The sequence below is a fragment of the Octopus bimaculoides genome, chromosome 4, assembly GCF_001194135.2.
Source record: "Octopus bimaculoides isolate UCB-OBI-ISO-001 chromosome 4, ASM119413v2, whole genome shotgun sequence".
Classification (NCBI taxonomy): Eukaryota; Metazoa; Mollusca; class Cephalopoda; order Octopoda; family Octopodidae; genus Octopus; species Octopus bimaculoides.
Window position 1 is genome coordinate 58542595 of NC_068984.1, and position 20126 is coordinate 58562720.

General features: G+C 36.0%; 1 protein-coding gene across 1 annotated transcript in view; it reads right to left on the minus strand.

The window, feature by feature from the left end:
* The window catches only part of LOC106877351 (peroxidasin homolog), a 142284-nt gene that overhangs the window by 12396 nt on the left and 109762 nt on the right, over window positions 1-20126 (minus strand). Inside the window, exons 9-17 of the mRNA XM_052967102.1 lie at window positions 19693-19746; window positions 18964-19014; window positions 17119-17388; window positions 14466-14582; window positions 12009-12164; window positions 9202-9468; window positions 6023-6289; window positions 4169-4402; window positions 2762-4051 (exon numbers count right to left, since the gene is read on the minus strand). Coding sequence (XP_052823062.1) covers window positions 2762-4051; window positions 4169-4402; window positions 6023-6289; window positions 9202-9468; window positions 12009-12164; window positions 14466-14582; window positions 17119-17388; window positions 18964-19014; window positions 19693-19746 — 2706 coding nt within the window. The remainder of the gene's footprint in view (window positions 1-2761; window positions 4052-4168; window positions 4403-6022; window positions 6290-9201; window positions 9469-12008; window positions 12165-14465; window positions 14583-17118; window positions 17389-18963; window positions 19015-19692; window positions 19747-20126) is intronic.

Sequence of the window (20126 nt, forward strand, 5' to 3'; positions counted from 1 at the left end):
TTCGAACATTGGGCCTCACAGAAGCAATGACAAGTGACCGAGACCTTTGGAGATATGCTGTGCTTGAGAAAACCCTGTAAGCCAAGTGAGATTGTAGCCAAGGCTGATGTCAGTGTCACATAACTGGCTCATTTAAAAGTACCCTTCAATCAATGGGTAATATGCTGTGCTTGAGAAGACCTGTTGAGTCAAGTGAAATTGTAGTCGAGGCCGATGCCAGTGCTACCTGACTAGCACCCATGCTGGTGGCACATAAAAAGTACCATTTGAGTGTGGTCGATGCCAGTGCCACCTAACTGGCTCCTGTGCTGGTGGCACATAAAAAGCACCATTCGAGTGTGGTTGATGCCAATGCCACCTAACTGGCTCCTGTGCTGGTGGCACGTAAAAAGCACCATTCAAGCATGGTCAATGCCAGTGCCACCTGACTGGCGCCTAAGCCAGTGGCATGTAAAAAGCACCCACTACACTCTCAGAGTGGTTGGCGTTAGGAAGGGCATCCAGCTGTAGAAACCTTGCTAGACCAGACTGGAGCCCAGTGCAACCTCCTGGCTTGCTAGTCCTCGGTCAAACCGTCCAATCCATGCCAGCATCGAAACGATGATGATGATGATGATGATGATGATGATGATGATGAGGATGAGGATGATGATAGGTACAAGCATGGCTGTGTAGTTAAGAAGTTTGTTTTGCAGTAACATGGTTTCAGGTTCAAGCCCACTGCAGGCTATCTTAGAATTGTATTGTCTTCGATCTTAGCTTTAGTCTGACCATTGCTTTGTGAGTGAAATTTGGTAGATGGAAACTGTATGGAAGCTTGCCATCTGTGTGTGTGTGCGTGCATGCACATGCACATGTGTGTATGTATACATGTGTGTATGTATACAATCATCATCATCATCATCGCTTAATGTCTGCCTTCCATGGGTTGGATGGTTTGACAGGAGCCAGTTAAGCAGAAGATTGCACCAGATTTATGTCTGTTTTGGTATGGTCTTTACAGCTGGATGCCCTTCCTAACACCAACAACCCCATAAAGTGACACCAAAACTAGAAATAAATATATGTTCTCTGTCTTTTTATCTCTTAAAGAAAATCTGCCTTCACCTCTTTTCTCTTCATTTCTCAAACCCCCCAACCACCATATGCTTCAATATCATGTTCAAATTTTCTCTCCCCTCTTCAGTTTTATCTTTTGGAACACTCATCAAAGGTTTTGGGTACAGAATTCTGTACAGAAATTTAAAACAGATGAGATGAAAATTTCAGTTCATGTAAGTTTCTTTTTTCTTTTTTGTTTTTTTTCTAATCCCTACTCTGTTAAATTGCAAAAAGATAAACCTGATGAAGAAAAAACATCAAGAAAAAAATGTTTTTTAAAAAAACTGAAGATTGTATTTGAACTGATGGAAAATGTATGTTTATATGGAATTAGAAATAAAAAAAAAAAAAACTAGAAATGAAATCAAAACTGGATTAAAAAAATTGGAAACAGAAATCAAAAACCAAAATAACTTACATGGAAAATGATAAAAATAATTAAATTAAAACAGATATTGTTAATGTTTTTATATATTAAAAAAAAAAAAACTGAATAGAAATCAATTCTTATTTGAATAGTAAAAAGAGAAATATTTTAAGTTAAAGTAAGGACTGAGGTAATATATTCTCAACTAGACATTTTTTAGTTATTTGCTGCTTTACCACCATCATATCATTGATTTTAGCGATGTTGCTCAGAAAAATAGTAAAATCTCTTCTGTTCTGTTACTCGAACAGCCCCCAGTCTCAGATCTGTTTTTGGATAATATGCAAGACTATCTGACAGATAAATTTCCTTGTTGGAGACAAGACTGTGAATTCAACCCTGCAAGTATACAATTCTTTTGTCAATTTTACAGTGCAACTGATGCTGCCAGCTAAGCAGATATGGCTATTGAAAGATAAGTACCTTGATCTGGGAACATAACACTGTGCAAGTGATAAGATGCAAATCTCTCACTTTTCAGCTTGTTTTCTGTCTCTTTTCTATTGTTAGTATTATCTTTTTCTATCTTTTACTTGTTTCAGTCATTGGACTGTGGTCATGCAGGGGTATCACTTTGAGGGGCTTAGTTGGCCCCAGTATAATTTTTTAAGGACTATCGCATATTGTGTCAGTCTCTTTTGCTGAACAGGTAAGTCACAGGAATGTAAACAAACTAGCACTAATTGTCAAGCAGCAATGGGGACAAGCAAAACCACATGCACACACAGAGACTTCTTTCAGTTTCTTAGCCACACAGTAACACTTGCACTTATTATTATTAATATTTTCAGGGCTTCTGAGAGTGATGGAAGATGTGGAGAAAATTACATCAAAGCAGAAACCTAGCCTGGATGCTTGCAAGTGAATAGGATCCTTTAAAGACATCTAAGAACCAGGGGATGGTATTAAATCTATCAACTAAGAACTTGGAATGCTAAGAGCAACAACAAATACCATAGGGAATCTATCTAACATTTTATCAATTCTTCCAATTCTCTATATTAGATTGGTGTCATTTTATCGACTTCTAAAAGGAAGAAAAGCAAACCTGACCTCAGAAGAGAGGAACAAATACCACAAAGCAGGTTGTCCTCCTCTCTAACAATTCTCCTAATTTGTAGTCTGTTATACCAATTCACCACCTGTCAACTAGATCATCCTTGCTCTAAAAGTAGCAGACATATATGATAAGGTAATTGCAAGAAAAGTCAACTTATGGTAAATAATACTAACCTGGATGTCTATAGAGATTCTCTAAATGAAATCGTATGTTTGCATCAGGAATTTCTTTTCTTAGGTCAATGAAAGAAGTGGCTTTGTTCATCCCACAAAAAGCTCTATATTCATTGTAGCTGGGAAGACCATGGTCTCTACCTCGCTGAATGTTTAAGGAACCTAGATCTTGTCCAAGTGAATTAGCTAAAACAAACAACTTTTCGGTCAGCTCAGAGTTAAACATTTCTTCAGGCATTTGCTTTTTTGCAGGAACAGCAAAAAGACCGCGCAACAAGGGATCAATGCCACCCTCTTCCACTACTCTGTAAGGAGAAAAGAAGGCTTTATGGAGTGGCAAGTTCCCACTTCTGATTGGCTGGAATTGTTCATTCAATCGATAAATAATAGGCTGAATCAGAGTGTGTCCTACACGAAAAGCTGCTGTTGAAAATTCATTAGATATTTTGGGATCAATCTGAGGATCATAGCCTTTATATTTTCCAAGAAGTTTCATGCCTTTAGGGCCCAAGATATCAGGAAGCCAGTGTTCATATGTAATGTGTTGCATCATGGCACCAACTATTTTTCTGCTTTCATGGTACAAGAGAGTGCCATCCCAGTGTGGATTCAACTGAATTAACTCTGTTGCAATCTTGTTGTGCTGACGAAGCCACAAAGTATGCATTGCAGTTAGGGCCAACTGTTCATTAGCTCGATGGTCACCAGCAAGAAAACAAGGAAGATGTCGTTTTGTTGCTTCTAGTTGGCAGTCAACGTTTGCCAATAAGCCATTATTATCAAATGGTAATAGAGCTTTTCCATCTGGTGAAGCTCCAACCTGGAGTAAACCACGACTTGATGTAAGGTCTCTTAGACTAGAAGCATCCTCAAAAGTACTACCATACACATTAGACCCATCAATAAAAGCTGTTATAGCATTCAGCTGTTCACGTGGAGCAAGTGTATTGAAGAAAATTGATGTTCCACCTGAATTACAGATAGCGCTTGACCTAGAAAAGCCCAAACATTCACGATTTCGAATGCGCTGATCATTCAAAGGAACTTGAATTGGAAAGCAAGGGTAATCATTTGTGCAAGTTTCATTACATCCTCTGCCATCACTAAATCGAGCATTACTGATAGATTGGGGAGCTAAATCCATATCATGGTCTACAAATTGGCCCCATTGCATCAACATATGTGTGCTAAGGTCATCATCAGTCACATGGTTGGAACCAATAAGGACAGAGGAGACAAGCCGAGGGCTTGGTAATGGAATGCCATTATATTCTTTTGAAGGATTCCAACCTAAAGAAAAAAAATTAAAGATAAAGTTAAAAATTTTAATTTTGATTTCACAATATAAATGTACTAAAATATTGCAGACAAGTTCAAGAATTTAAACAAATAAGGAAGTGTTATTACCTACTGGTGTATTGAAACCATTTTCATAACGAGGAGGAAGAAGACGCCGAAAGGCTTGGTTGGAAGCTCCAGATGCTGGATTAAGCAAATTGTTACATGTGCCATCAAAGGAACGATATTTCTTGTGAAAACACATGTCAGAACAGTCAATATTTGGATAACGCCGGAAACAACCAGATAGATTTGCAATTAATTGAATATGTTCAGGTGACAACAATTCCCGATAAGACAGCTCTGGAAAATTTAAACAGAAGTAGATAACTTTCAAAATTTTTAAACTAGTTGATTAACTATATTGATGAATTCATCTTAAAAAGATGAAAAGTTGAATCTAAGAAAATGTGATTTTCTGTGTGATATAATGACTTTTTCACCAAAATATTAATAAAAGCCCACTGCAAGTGTTTAACTTTTTTTTTTTGTTTCAATTTGCTACATATTGATAACCTTCATCTAGGTGTAAGACACTAATTATACAGAATATACAGACTGGATAGTGAAGGTGCATGGCTCAGCCACTTGTATGTTAATTTCATGAGCAGGCTGTTCTGTTGATCAGATGTACTGGTTGTAACTGACTGAGTCCCACAGAATGCCTTGAAGTTTGAATAGAAGTTGCTATTAACTTATTTAATGCAAGGAGAATTAAAAACCTGACTAGAAATAATTATGCAGTGGAGTGGAAGAAACAATATTTGTCAATTACTAATATTATTTTAATTATTTTGGCAAGTGTGGGGACAACTGACATGTTTTGGTATTATTACGACCTCATCAGCAAAGCAGGGATTTCACTGCTCATGCCAAAGTAGTTATGGAAGAATCACAAAGTAAAAATGTTCAAAATTGTATACCAGTTAGTATAGAAAGATTAGAACTATTTGGAGAATAAATAATTCAGAAATGTCATCTGCAAGAAAAACAATACTTTATTGTTGATATATTTAATGCAGAAACCATGAAAGGGCTCATCAAAAATAATTATGTAGTGAGGAAGAAACAATATTAGTCAATTTATTTTAATTATTTAGGCAAATATCAGAGACAGTGCTGAAGATATTTGTGCATTAGTATAATCTCACCAACTTTTTAAAGTCCCCTGCATTAAATATGTCAATAATAAGGTAACTATTGTTTACAATGTGAATGATATCACTGAGTTATATAAAGCAGATTCAAACACAGATGAAGGTCACAGCATCATCAGTTAATAAAGTCAATATATGAACCTTAAGGTAATTAGGCTATTAAGTATTTTATTCTGGTACATTATTATTTGAGTTAAACTTTTGGCATTAAATCCAGCATGAGTCTTATTGAGTGTCAGTAACAGTTGGGGAATGAAATATTTACTGGCTCTGAAAAGAAGGGTCAGTCTTTGGATAATGGTCCTAGCTATGCTAAGAATCTGGTTTCATCTTGTGAAATTGTTGAGAGGATTTCATAAGGCAAGGCCCTATGTTTGGAGCAACTGTGAGGGCTCTGAGTTGTGTTCGTGTTTAGGAAAGAGGACGTGGTGGTGCTTTCTTGATATGAGCAATGATTGAGCTACTTTGCTTGTTTTGCCGTGTTGTATGTATGTATGTATGTATGTATGTGTGTGTGTGTGTGTGTGTGTGTGTGTGTGTGTGTGTGTGTGTGTGTATAGAGAGAGAGAGAGAAAGAGAGAGAGGTATTTTAGGTTTTTTTTGCAATATTTATATTTACATGGATATATAAGTCATTTTTTTAAAAACTTGTTTTTAAGTTTACTTTATTCTGTACTTTTACAGAACTCTCAGTGTACTGGTGTATGTGTTTGTAATGGTATGGTCATTTGATGTCTGTGGTAAATGGACTGCTGTTTACACTTACCATGATCTTCTAAATTATATTTATATCCTTCTCTAACATGTTCATAAATGATATCAAGAGTTTGCTCAAATATTTCTTCAGCTTTTGCTAATTCAAGAGCCTCAGCTGATGGATATCTGACAACTGAAAGTAAGTCATTGATCGTGTAAGTTTTCTTCCTGTTAAACAGATGATCATAGGTAACATTTGCAGCAAGGTTGATTCTGTTGATTGCTTCGTCAGTTGAACTTGCTACCAACTGATGGCCAATATTCACACCACGTCTAGCTGAAACAACATTGAATGCAGAGATAAAAAAAAAATTGGTATCTACCATTATTCAGAAACAAAGTGCTATTAGAAGTGAATATGCAGCAAAATATATAAACTTCAAATCTTACAAGGGACGCTTTACTTGGTCACTTGACATTTTAGTTAAAATCAGCCTGAAATCAAATATTTCCATCTTAGAAAAAAAAAGAAGATACACAATATAAATTAATCCTAGATACAGGCAGTCCTCTATCTTGGGAAATACTTGATGCATCATGAAAAAAGCATGGAAACTGAATTTCTAAAGCTTAAATCATTAACTCACATAAGAAGTATCTTGAGAGAAAAGTTGACCCTAAGAAGCATCAGTTGTGGTGTGCAAGAGAGACGATTGCACTGGTATGGACATGTGGCGAGAATGGATGAGGATAGCTGTGTGAAAAAGTGCCACACCCTAGCGGTTGAGGGAACCCGTGGAAGAGGCAGGCCCAGGAAGGCCTGAGATGAGGTGGTGAAGCACGACCACCAAACATTAAGCCTCACCGAGACAATGACTTGTGACCGACACCTTTGGAAATATGCTGTGCGTGAGAAGACCCAGCAAGCCAAGTGAGACCAAAATGCAAGGCCTCTGCCAGGGATGTAGCCAACCCACTTACGCGTAACATTCCTTTCATTGGACACTACACTCCGCTTGCGAAGACCTGTTGAGGCAAGTGAAATCGAAATCGAACTAAATTTGTAGACTGACACCCATGCCAACATCTCTTTCATTGAACACTGAACTCGGCTTGTGAAGACCTGTTGGGGCAAGTGAAAGTGAAATTGTGATGGCACCTGTACAAGTGGAGCACTAAGAGCACTGTCCGAGCGTGATTGTTGCCAGAGCGGCTGTCTGGCTTCCGTGCTGGTGGCACGTAAATAGCACCATTTGAGCGTGATCGTTACCAACGTCGCCTTCCTGGCACTTGTGCCAGTGACACGTGAAAAGACATTCAAGTGAGATCGTTGCCAGTGCCGCTGGACTGGCTCCTATGCAGGTGGCATGTAAAATACACCATTTTGAGCGTGGCCGTTGCCAGTACCGCCTGACTGGCCTTCGTGCCGGTGGCACGTAAAATCACCCACTACACTCTCAGAGAGGTTGGCATTAGGAAGGGCATCCAGCTGTAGAAACTCTGTCAAATCAGATTGGAGCCTGGTGTAACCACCTGGTTCACCAGTCTTCAGTCAAATCATCCAACCCGTGCTAGCATGGAAAGCAGACGTTAAACGATGATGATGATGATGATGATGAAGAACAGAACCCTAATTAATATACTTAGGGTTCTGTTCTCATTTGAGTTACTACGTTTTTTTTCTGACATCCCAAAGAAACAGGACATATCAATCATCATATATCTTGCATTTTATCAATGGAAATGATTCCAGTAATTGAATGTATACACTTGGCCCATGACACAGAATGAGGATATGAGGATAATTAAGCTTAATAAACATATTTACTGATACAATTGTTCAGTGGTATTTTAATGATCAATAATAAGTTTTTCTTTAAGAATTATCAAGAGTTTGCTGAACATCACACATCTTTTCTTGAAAAAGGAGTCTATAGCATTGTGGCATGATTATCAATAGTTCTATGAACATTCAAAATTCTTTCTGCATTTGAGTAAAGTCCTTGTATGAATTTTAAGAAATATCGAAGTTCTGAATTGTCTTCTTCACCACTGCTGCCCACCCTACCAACACCACCACCCTCATTTTCTCTCTAGCATGTCAATCAATTTCACTGGTGATAGGCCCTGAATGAGAAACATATTTAGTTCATTCATATCTTCACTTGTGACTTACAAATTAAATTGATTCATAAATAGAATAACTTTCTCCATGACAGCTTCAGGGATATCCTCAAAACATTTAAAATCTTGACAATTCTTTTTCCAGCAACATTACAGTGTTGATTCCTTTAGCTTAACCCAAGAGACTCCAATATTATTGATCACATTCCAGATATTGCATACATCACATAACTCTTTTAGATTAGTTCCATCTTCCATTATCTGTTACCTTGAAAGTCTGTTTAACATCCTTCCTTGTGTAATACCTATTGAAGGTTGATAATCCTGTTTCATCCATTTGTTAAATATCTTTTGTGATATTTAGAGACAAAAATATCATTTTAATTTCAAGATAAATATCTTGTTATATTCAGAGGCATTATTTAAAACTAACATTGTCCTTCCATGATAAATTATTCCTAACACTGCATTCTTTAACTGCAGAAACAAAATGAATACTAAACTAATTATGAAAAACAGCTGCATTAACCCAAGCTTTTAATATTTGCTTTCTAAATGACTGTAACCTTTTTAGATTCCTTTCAAATCTCAAAAATGGTGATTGGGATTAGTTCTCAATTTAAATTCATCAGCTACATTGTCACCAGCAAGTAGTGTCAATGTGTCTTTAGTTTCTTTATTTATAAAAGTGCCAATTGTGATTAATGCTAAATGTTTCTTATTTATGCAAGAGAGACAATTATACTTAGCATTGTTTTTTTTTGTAAACAGTTCTGATGAATCAATTCCCTGGGTTGCTATGTAACATACATTTTGTAGCATGCATGACTAAATCATTTTGTATATATAATGTGACTAGTCACCACAAGGTTGTTGAAACAATTGTGAACCATGAAATAAAAATATCATAAACTCCAATCTTCAATTTTCATTATATTTACACACACACATAAGGATATACTTATATATGGATATACATACACAAATCTTCAATTTTCATTATATTTATACACACACACATATAGATATACTTATATATGGATATACATACACAAAATGAGGGAGAGAGAGAGAGAGAGAGAGAGAGAGAGAGAGAGAGAGAGAGAGAAGAAAGGGAGCACTTACCAACAACAGAAAGGCGGAAAGAATTTCTGTCAATGCCTTCAATATTTTCGGCTATACACTCATACTCTCCAGCATCATTAAAAAGAACCCTTTGAAATGTTAATGCATTTCCTTCACTTCTAATTCTGTTGTCATACTGCAATGGTAGACTGTCTTTTTCCCACCTGTAACTTGGAGTTGGTTCGCCTTCAGCATTACAAAGTAATGTCACCTGGCTGTTCAAGCTGACTTCTCTGTCTGTCTGACGATGAACCAATGAAGGAGCAGCTAGTTGTAGTGAAAAAGAAAAAAGAAATACAAATGAAACATTGAATATGTATGGAGACAACATTGAGATAAAAAAAAAATTAAAAAAAAGACAATTCTAGAAATTAAACTCAAATCATTTGGATGCTGTCCAAATACTTTTTATATTTGTCTTCCTTATGGAATTTTGTCTTTTCCTTTTCTTTCTAATGTAAACATTGATTTGAATATTCAAAATGATTAAAATGGAAGACAGAGTATACTGGAAGCTTTATTTAGGACAACAACCATTTCAGCTTACTTCTACACTGTTCCCTCGTGAGTGGGGAATGATGTAAAGGGATCAAATGCACCCCATATTGCAGAAGAAACTGTCTTAGGCCACATAAAGCAGTTCAGTGTTATAAGATGTACATTTCGCTGATTGATTTAAATACATACATGTTCTTTCTATCTCTTTCTCATACATACACACACACATATACTAACATACATACAGTACAGGTCTGAATGTCATGTTTTTTTGGGTCCTTATCTCTATCTACTTTACAGCATGTCTCCTTGTCTTGACACGAGGGCGTTTTATTATGCCATAAGCAAAAGACATGTCTGCAAAAAGACTTAAGAGTCACCTCTAATCTAATTCAATTTTTATTCATAGTTACTGCTTTCCAAGATGGGTTGCTTTCATTATGGCTGCTTCCTAGTCACATTGCCTTCACCATGGGCAAGAAACCATATCTTTCCATGATGTAGAGAGTAAGGTTTAGCTATGAAGGAGGTTCATATATTCTCAGTGGCAGTCAAAAGCCACTGATAATAATGATTGTATCTACTATGTAAGAGAGGGTAGAAGCTTAGATATAGTTCACTCTTGCAAGTTGCTCACTCTATCCTATATAACTTGTTTTTTCTTCATATTTACTGCTTTCCCTCTTTGATGGTCGTTCCTTGTCATTGTGAAGGATCTTGCATGGATGAATGACTGAAAGTGATGCTGTCAGGAGTTCTAAACTCCTGGTAGGGCTACCTTTGGTGGTAAGGTCAAAGACAAGGATCCAGACTAAGCGCAATCAACCCCCAAAGATCCCAGCAGCGGAACAAGCAGATGATAATTACAACAGATCTCAATGCTTGAATCGGCGGATGAAAAGGGCTATGCATGACAGACATATTACGGAAGGTGCCACTCAAAACTATAACCTGGTCAGTGGCAGTCCATTGTAGTTTCATAATTGGATGCTGCATACCTCATTCTTTATGTGCCACAGAGGAAAATCATGAAACCAAGTGTGTGGATCACTTCCTGGCAAGTTGAGGTCTACCTTAAACAAATCCATTCCATTAGTACTTTCTTTTACTCTGATTGTATTACTGCTTTCATTGACAGGTTGCTTTCATTTCAGCTTGCAGAGTCCACGTCTTCATTGCATGATTAGGACAAAACCGTTTTCATATACTGCTGAGCTTGTTTCGTCACCTTCACCAAAGCTGAGAAGCCTAAACTTTTCATAATGTAGGGAGGAGGTTTAACTACCACAAGAACTGTTAGTCTAATGTTACTAGGAATAAAAAAATTTTTTTGCTGAGCAAAACAGAAGTCAGGAGGTTACAGCTGTAGTATGAGATAGCTGGGAATGAGTTTGCCTGCATGGTGTAGTTAAAAGCAGTGCTTAGCTACCAAGGGAACATTCTATAATATACTAATGGCAGCTGGTTATGAAATATCAAGTAAATAGCTTTATTTATCATATGCTAATATGTGAGAAGCATACTCTTTGTATTTTACATGCATGTATGCACATATTGATGCATGAAACACATCATTATTAAGATGCTGGCATGGCTGTGTGGTAAGAAGATTGCTTCCCAACCACATGATTCTGGGTTCAGTTCCACTGCATGGCATCATGGGCATATGACTTCTACTACAGCCCATGTTGACCAGGTTGTGAATAGATATGGACTTGGTAAATGGAAACTGAAAGAAACCCACCATACATGTGTGTGTGTGTGTATATATGCATGTGCATGTGTGTGTGTGTGTGTGTGTACGTGCATGTGTGTGTGTGAATGTGAGCATGTGAGAGTTTGTGTCTCCTTGTCTTGACATCACATGACAGTTGTAAATGAATGCCACTCTCATACAAGTAGTGTCATTCCCATCTAATATTCTGCATGAATATATTTGGCCACAGGGAAATATTATCTTGCTCTGAAACAAATAGGAGTTAGTGCCAAAAATGGCATCTGACTGTAGAAAATCTACCTTAAATAAACTCTGATCCCTGCAATCTTGGGAAAGTGGACATTAAATGATGATCATTATTATGAACACTAATGGAAACATTACGAGACATATGTAAAACATAAATAGATATATACATTTGCATGTGTGCGTATGTGTGTAGATTTAAGCATGAGCATATACAAATGAGCAGTTAAAGATATAAACACAGTTGCAGACAGTTACACAAAGCTTCATTTCTTCATGTACTCATTCACATTCATGCATTAATACAATACAGCAAGAAATCTCTGAGAATGAAGCAAGGACTTACTTCTTGGACTTACAGCCAAATAAGCAGTTGCCTCTCTGTAACCAGCAGTGCTCTCAGCACGACATATGTATAGGCCACGATCATCTATATTCACCTGCAGAATCCTCAGTTCATTGCTTGTGATTGTAAAACGACCATTGTTTGGCAAAGCTTCACCTGTAATGAAAATTTGATTTAGAAAATATCTTTTAAGAATGCATGAATTAATAAATAATAATAACCATAATAATTTTTCCAAATTTTAGCACAAGACCAGGAATTTTAAGGAGACAGGGAAGTTGATTATATTGGTCTCAGTGCTTATTTTATCAACCCCAAAAGGGTGAAAGGCAGAATTGACCGCAATGCTATTTGAATCCAGAAAATAAAGAGCTTGAAGAAATGCTACTGGTCATTTTGTCCAGTGTGATAATGATTCTGCCAGACACCAATGATCAAATCTGTCAATTGATTCAAGGTAATTAGCTCTTGCCAAAGCCAGATCGAGATCCAGTGCTCTCTACCAGGTATCACATGAGTTGGAGGTTCTCATATATAGATAGCATGGCTTTTAACAGGTCTGCAACACTATTTGCAATAGGTGCCTCTTTGCAAGCAGCTTGCCCAAAATCTATAACTCTGTTCTCATTCTTTTATTTTAGCAAATATTTTATTTTAAATTCTTAGAAAAAATAAATTAAAAGAGAAGAGTTATCTCTCTTAGCAGCTATGACATCACACTCTGCTTGCTAATTGATAAGATAAAGAATGGGAGCAACTTTTAATGAAAGTATTGCACATGTACAAAAGGCAAACTTAGCATTGTATAAAAATTATTTCAAATGAATTGAAAAACACTGAGACATAGTAGTTAAACATTTTTTTACAACAGAAGTCATTAGATGTTTTGGTGATTCCTACCAGTGATATGACAAGACAATGTGGGAACCTATATGTAGTAGATTAACCAGTAGACAAATCTCCTTTAATGTCTTTTTAAAAAAAAAACAAAAAGGAAAGGTGTATTGGGTTATGTAGTCTGTGATAAATTATATTGATTAGAATACTTTTCATCAAAGGTCTGCTCTGTCGTGTCTGACCTAGGAAACAACAGCAAGTGAAACTAAATACTACTACTACTACTACTACTACTACTACTACTACTACTACTACTACTACTACTATTACTACTACTACTGCTGCTGCTGCTGCTGCAACAAGAAGGGAGAATATGGTAATAATCAATATCAGAACTAATTAAATTCAAATTATTACCACAGAATATTAACCTATTAGCATTCAGATTACATCTTGTCAAATATATAATGCTTATTTATTCATGTTGCTTTGAATTAATCATGCATTATCTCACAGCTTTGAGATTTCAATGACGTTGTAGGGTAGGTTTGAGAGGCTAGATCTTGCTGGTTTGGTAGCTTATTTGGGCTGGATATAGCCAGTTTAAAAGGTAAAGGATTAATGCAAGAAATGTAGACTTCATTCAAAATGTAGAATCAATATTTAAAAAACTATTATAAACCAACTGAGAGTATCTACATAGTTACTTGACCTGCTAGAAATAGCACCCAAATCACTTACAGATCATATGCTGCCATCTTAAAAATGAGAAAGTACATTAAATAACAGAGCTCAAGATAGCCTTAGGAAGATGAGATGATCAAATTGAAACAAATTGCTGGACTAAGGGTTCATCTGGGTTAAACAATAACATAAAAAGAAAGATTATCAAGAATCAGAACCAAAGTGAAGGTCCAAAGTCAAAGCAAATGAAAGTAAAAAGCAAACCCTGATCTGAGTAGTCCCAGAAAATAAATGACATATTCCTGACACATAGATGAACTGAAGTAATGCAGAATGAAGTGTCTTGTTCAGAAGCAAAAAAAAAAAAGCAAAAAAAAATAATAGAAGAAATGTCATTGGAAGAAATGACTTCATGATCCACAAGGTTGCAGTTCTATACTTTGTCCACATGACTAGCTTGCCTGTTCAGAAATGCTAATTAATACATATGGAACGTCAGACAACAATAGATATATAATATAAGAGATACAAAAATTTTAACAATTATATGATTACTTTGACAAATAAAAGCATAGATTCATTAATATGTATAAATTATATAAACACATACATGCCTCAAAAATAAATAGACACTCCTCAGTATAAAATTTTCTCTGTGCAGACATTACCTGGTGCATCAAACTTGCTATGTATTTATTATGCACAAGGCATGTCTACTAAATAGTAGATTAAGTATTTAAATGCATCAAATGATGTTATTTTCTTTCTAGTAATCTTTCAAAACTGATAGTGTCTATTTACTTTTGAGATGTGTGTGTATATAAACTGTTGTATACACAAAAACATCTATTGTGTCAGATAAACTTATATGCAGGATATTTCTGATTATAAATGAAGTCTTTTATAACAAGTACTGAATTTCGTTAATATACATACCACTTTTTGACCAAGTGATGATTGGGACAGGATTGCCTTGAGCACGACACCTTAAAGTTGCAGAAGACCCTTCTGGTACAGTTTGATCTCTTGGTGGTTCAAAGAAGGCTGGTGGAACTGAAATAATAATAAATGATCATTGAAAGTAATAATAGTTTCTGTTTAGGCACAATACTAGCAATTTTTGAGGCAGTAGTGGGGGAGATTATTTTAATAACTTTATCCTCAGTACTTGAATGGTACTTTATTTTAACCCCAGAAGGATAAAATGTAAAGTTAACATGGGGAGGATTTGAACTAACAATGTAAAGATCTGGAATAAAGACCCCAAGATATTTTTACCAATGCTTTAACAATTTTACCAATCCATATAGTCATCATAATATTGAATCATCATAGAAGTAAAAAAACCTCATATTTTTTGAGGTGAGAAATTTGATTGCATTATGTTCATATGCTTGCTAAGAAAAGGTGGGGTAAAAAGTGACAGCCAACACCTGTTTATGGACCTGGCTTGCCAAGTTCTTACTTCTATATTACTGTGCTTACCTTGGTTAGCAGAGTACCAAAATAAAATTAAAACAAGATTAGAAACATAAACAAATGGTGGCATTTAGAATTAAAAATCAGATAACGTAAAGTATATGCTTTTGCCTCCAGTTATCTGTGTTAATTTACAACTGTCTTTTTATTTATGAGCCATCATGAAAGCTTCAGTAAGGTTACTCAACCTGTTAGTATTAGTAACCTAATCTAACCATAAATCACATTCTGTTGTCTTAAAAGAGGAAGGACACATTACACTGAATAACATTGTCCAAGATATATTATGCTTAAAATTAAAGACAGGATAGTCATGACTAGAATGCTTTTAATCATAAACTAGATTGATTTTAGGGCTGATCAGAAGTTGAACATATTTTTATAGAACATAAATAAGGAAAGAAATAAAAAATGGTTCTCAACATAATTAAAGAGTGATGATTCTATTGAACCTCCAGCAAGCAAAGGAAACAGTAACTTTGACTTTACTAGATAGTAATTCTCGTGGTTAAATTTCTTTTGTTTGTGTTTTTATGATAGTCTCAAGAGTTCTCCCCACCCACACACATCCTTCAGGGGTCACAATAATGGTGATCTTTTATCTTTTATCAGTCATTAGACTGTGGCCATATTTGAGCACTATCTTAGAGGATTTTTTAGTTAAATGAATTGCCTCCAGTACTTATTTTTTTAAAGCCTGGCCCTCATTCCATTGGTCTCTTTTGCTGAACCACTAAATTATAGGGACATAAACAGACCAGCACCAGTTGTCAAGCGGTGGGGTGGGGGAGACAAACACAGGCACAAAGACATACACATGCACGCATGCACGCACACACATACAATAGACTTCTTTCAGTTTCTGTCAACCAAATTCACTCAAAAGGCTTTGATTGATCCAGGGCTATAGTAGAAGGCTCCAATCTGATCTGGCAAGGTTTTTACAGCTGGATGCCCTTCCTAACACCAATCACTCTGAGAGTGTAGTGGGTGCTTTTTACGTGCCACTGGCATGAGAGCCAGTCAGGTGGCTCTGGCATCGGCCATGTTCGGATGGTGCTTTTAATGTGCCACCGGCACAGAAGCCAGTCAGGGTGGGGTGGGGTGGTGGCTGGCATCAACCATGTTTGGATGGTGCTTTTTACATGCCACTGGCACGGGGGCCACTCAAGTGGTACTGGCATCAACCAACACATGAATGGTCTTATTGCGTGCTACCAGCATGGGAGTCAGTCAGGTGGCACTGGCATCAGTCACAACTACAATTTCGATTTTTGATTATGATTTTGATTTTGATTTTACTAGACTCAATAGGCCCCCATGAACACCATGGAAGATACCAGATTGCCGTCCAACATGCCCATTAAAATCTTCAGCCACTCGTCTTTGTGGTAGCCTGTAGAAGGATATCATAAAAGTGGTCCATCTGATCATTTGGTAGGCCCACTTGTGGGGCATAGGCAGAGATAATTATAGCTATACTAATAAATTATTAACCTGTATTTAACTTTAAATGCCTCAGTCTATCTGTCCAACAATAGGGTCAATAGGATTCATTCTAACTTCATTTTTCAGGTATTGTCATTAAAAGAACTTCCAACTGTAATTAAATTTGCAAAACCCATTTCCCCTATGTTACTATAGACAAATGAATATAAAACCAATGCAAAATGAAGTAAAACTAAATAAGATGAATTTGTATGTATAGTCAATATCTCCATGAATTTCACTTGAAGTTCCATGTTTCTTTCAATGGACTTCTTGTTGTAATCTAATGATTGAACGACAAGAAACAAATGTGTTGGCATTGTATGTTACATTATTAATCAGAAATGCATCTCTTAATGAACAAGAACATTGAGGAAAGAAAATACATTAGGTATTTTGAAGCATAAATTTTTTCACCACCTGAGCCATCAAAATGAGTGAGTGCACATGCAAGCAAGCGTCTGTGCGTGTGTGTTTGTGTGTGCGTGTGTGTGTGTGTGTGTGTGCGTGTGTGTGTGTGTGTTGATATGAATTATGCCTGTCTGTGTCAATCATGATTCTATGTTTGTCAGCAAGAAAAACATGTCACTAGAATTAAATTCTGCATTCACAAGCTACTTACTTTGCAAGGTTATTCGTAATTCCCTTGTAGTAGTATCAGAACTACTTGTAGCTGTACACCGATAAAGGCCCTGGTCATTTTGCTGAATGTTCACAATGAAAAGGGAACCAGTTGTTGATAGAGTTATATGATCAGGAGTTGACAGAGGTAGATTATCTTTAGTCCAGCTGATTCTAGTAGATGGGTCAGTATTCTCTACACACTGAAGTGTAATGTTATCTCCTTGCTTAGCCATGATGTCAAGCAGTTCTCCTTGAAAACTTCCACTGTCTGGAATTACACAAAGGTACAAGCATATAGAATTCAGCAATAATGAAGCACAACAGATATTTAAAAATTACAGTTGTTTTAATTGTATTTTTTAGATGAATAAAAGACAAAACAAAACCATTTCACATTAAAAAATGTAAAATACACCTAAATAACAAAATTGGTAAATTTCTTCAATCAGTCCCAAAGAGTTGAAATTACTTCATATAAAACTCTTATTTTGGCCTGTGTAACATTACCAGAATCTTAGAATATTGGCAAAATGAATGTAACATATTGTCACACTACACCTTATATAACTAAGCACTGAATGATTTAATGACAATGTAAGACATACAATCCTGGACAAAATTAGTATGTAAACGATGATGAAGATGATGTATCAAAGATTCAAAGCTTATGTGTTGCTTTTAAGCATCTGATTGGCTTCATTCAAATCAAAGTAGAGTTTTCTGCTTCTACTACTCAGCACAATTTTATTATTATTATTATTATTATTATTATTATTATTATTATCATCATCATCATGAGTGAAAGAGCAGTGCATGCCATCAAAGTGACACCAGTGTAAAATATACGAAGCCCATTATACCCATCATGACTACCCATCTGATAAGGGTACACCAGGCACATGCATCACAACCATATGTGTGCGACATGGTGATCTCATATCAAAATAAACAGAGCATGACCTCGTAGGTGGGGCCCAGTTAGAATTTTCTTCAGGTCAAGTAGCCCATCCCACTCAAAAGGTCTCTGAATAAGGTTTGTTTAAGGATGTTGAGCAAAACACCCATGTTTCCAAAGGTGAATTATTCAAACCCCAAAGAATTCCTCTCCACACATGGCTATGATGCTCCCCCACTACTTCTGCTCATGATCAGAGATGTATATATCGTCAGCCACCAAGGGACATGCCCAACTGGTTACGTTCAAACAACTGACAAGCAAATCTGTGGTATTGAGCAGAATATTTGCTGTAACCCATCTTTTATACCAAGACAAAACAATGTACATGATAACACTTCCAATCAATTAAGATCAGAAGCCATGAGAGCCACTGCCTGGTACTGCATCCGGGCATTATTATTATTATTATTATTATTATTATTATTATTATTATTATTATTATTATTATTATTATTATCATTATTATTATTATTATTATTATTATTATGATCATCATTATTTAGTAAATCAGTAATACATTGATCTCCCTTAGCTTTTAGATATTCTTTTGATAACTTTGATTCTTAAAGTAAAATTTCTCCCATGTAACCTTTTGAAACTAATAAATAAAAGAAAAACTGAGGAGTTATGAAAAAGTTAATGACTGATTTACTAAAAGACTTAAAAGAGGAAAGGGTGAAAAATGAAAATAAAAATATAAGACTGCAATATTAGGTCTGTAAAATTGTCAGAAATATTAAAGCACTCAGATTCTGAGATTAAATTCCATTGGCATCAGTTTTGCTTTTCATCTATTTCTAAAATCAATAAAAATAATGCCCAGTCGATTCAGTCGAAGAAACTAATAATAAGGAATTAAGAAATAAAAGACAGTGGTTATTTTACCAAATCTCCGAACTGGAAGTCTTTGTTGACGTGGAGGAAAGATTCTTCGCGCTGTATAAAGAAACAGATATATAAATATATACATACATATATATTCTCAAGAGAATATTTGATAATCATATCAATTCAAACTTTGTTAAACATAGAATCTATTACAAATGAATAGCAGTAAATTATATTTAAGTTAGACAGTTTATACATTTTATTTAACAAGTGAATAAAGCTAAAACATACATCAACACCCTAAAAAATACCCATCTACTGTACACCTCAAGAAACTTTATAGACAAAAGGGAACAATTTCAAGCAGAGGTAAAATCAGGGCCAAAGCAAACAGGTAGAAAATTAAGAATGAGAAAGGAAAAGAAAGATTATAGAAGATGTAAAAGAGAGCTGGTAGCAAGGAAGATATAAAAGAGAAACAGAGAGGGGAGACAAACAGACAGAAATAGAAATACTAACACTCATCCTAGTTTACTAAGAAGGGTTCATCATCATCATTATGAAAAGAAGGGTTATATAATATAAAAGAAGGGTTATATAATATACAAAGAATGATTATACAATATACAAAGAAGGGTTATACAATATAAAAATTATTTAAGTTTCTTGAATTAAGTATTAAAATCTTTCAATGCTCTTTAAATAAGAGATGAGAAAAGTTTTGTTTGATATTGTAAAACAAAAAATCCAACAAGCAAAACTACAATCTGGAACACTTATACTTACAATGTGGCTGAGCTGGATTTCTTACTGGGGCTTCAGTGACTCGTGAGCGAACAGCTGATAGAAAATGAGAAAAATAATGATGACAAGATATTATACTTTTAGAACTGCTAACTATAGATAATATAAAATTTCAAAAAATGTTGGGTGACACATGAAATGTTTGAGCGGGATCGTTGCCAGTGCCCCTGGACTGGCTCGTGTGCGGGCGACACATGGAATCTTTCGGGCGGGATCGTTGCCGGTGCCCCTGGGCTGGCTCTTGTGCGGATGACACATGAAATGCCTTGAGCGAGACGGGATCATTGCCAGTGCCCCTGGATTGGCTCATGTGCAGGCGACACATGAAATCTTCCGAGCGGGATCATTGCCGGTGCCCCTGGGCTGGCTCTTGTGTGGGTGACACATGAGGTTTTTCGAGCGAGATCGTTGCCAGT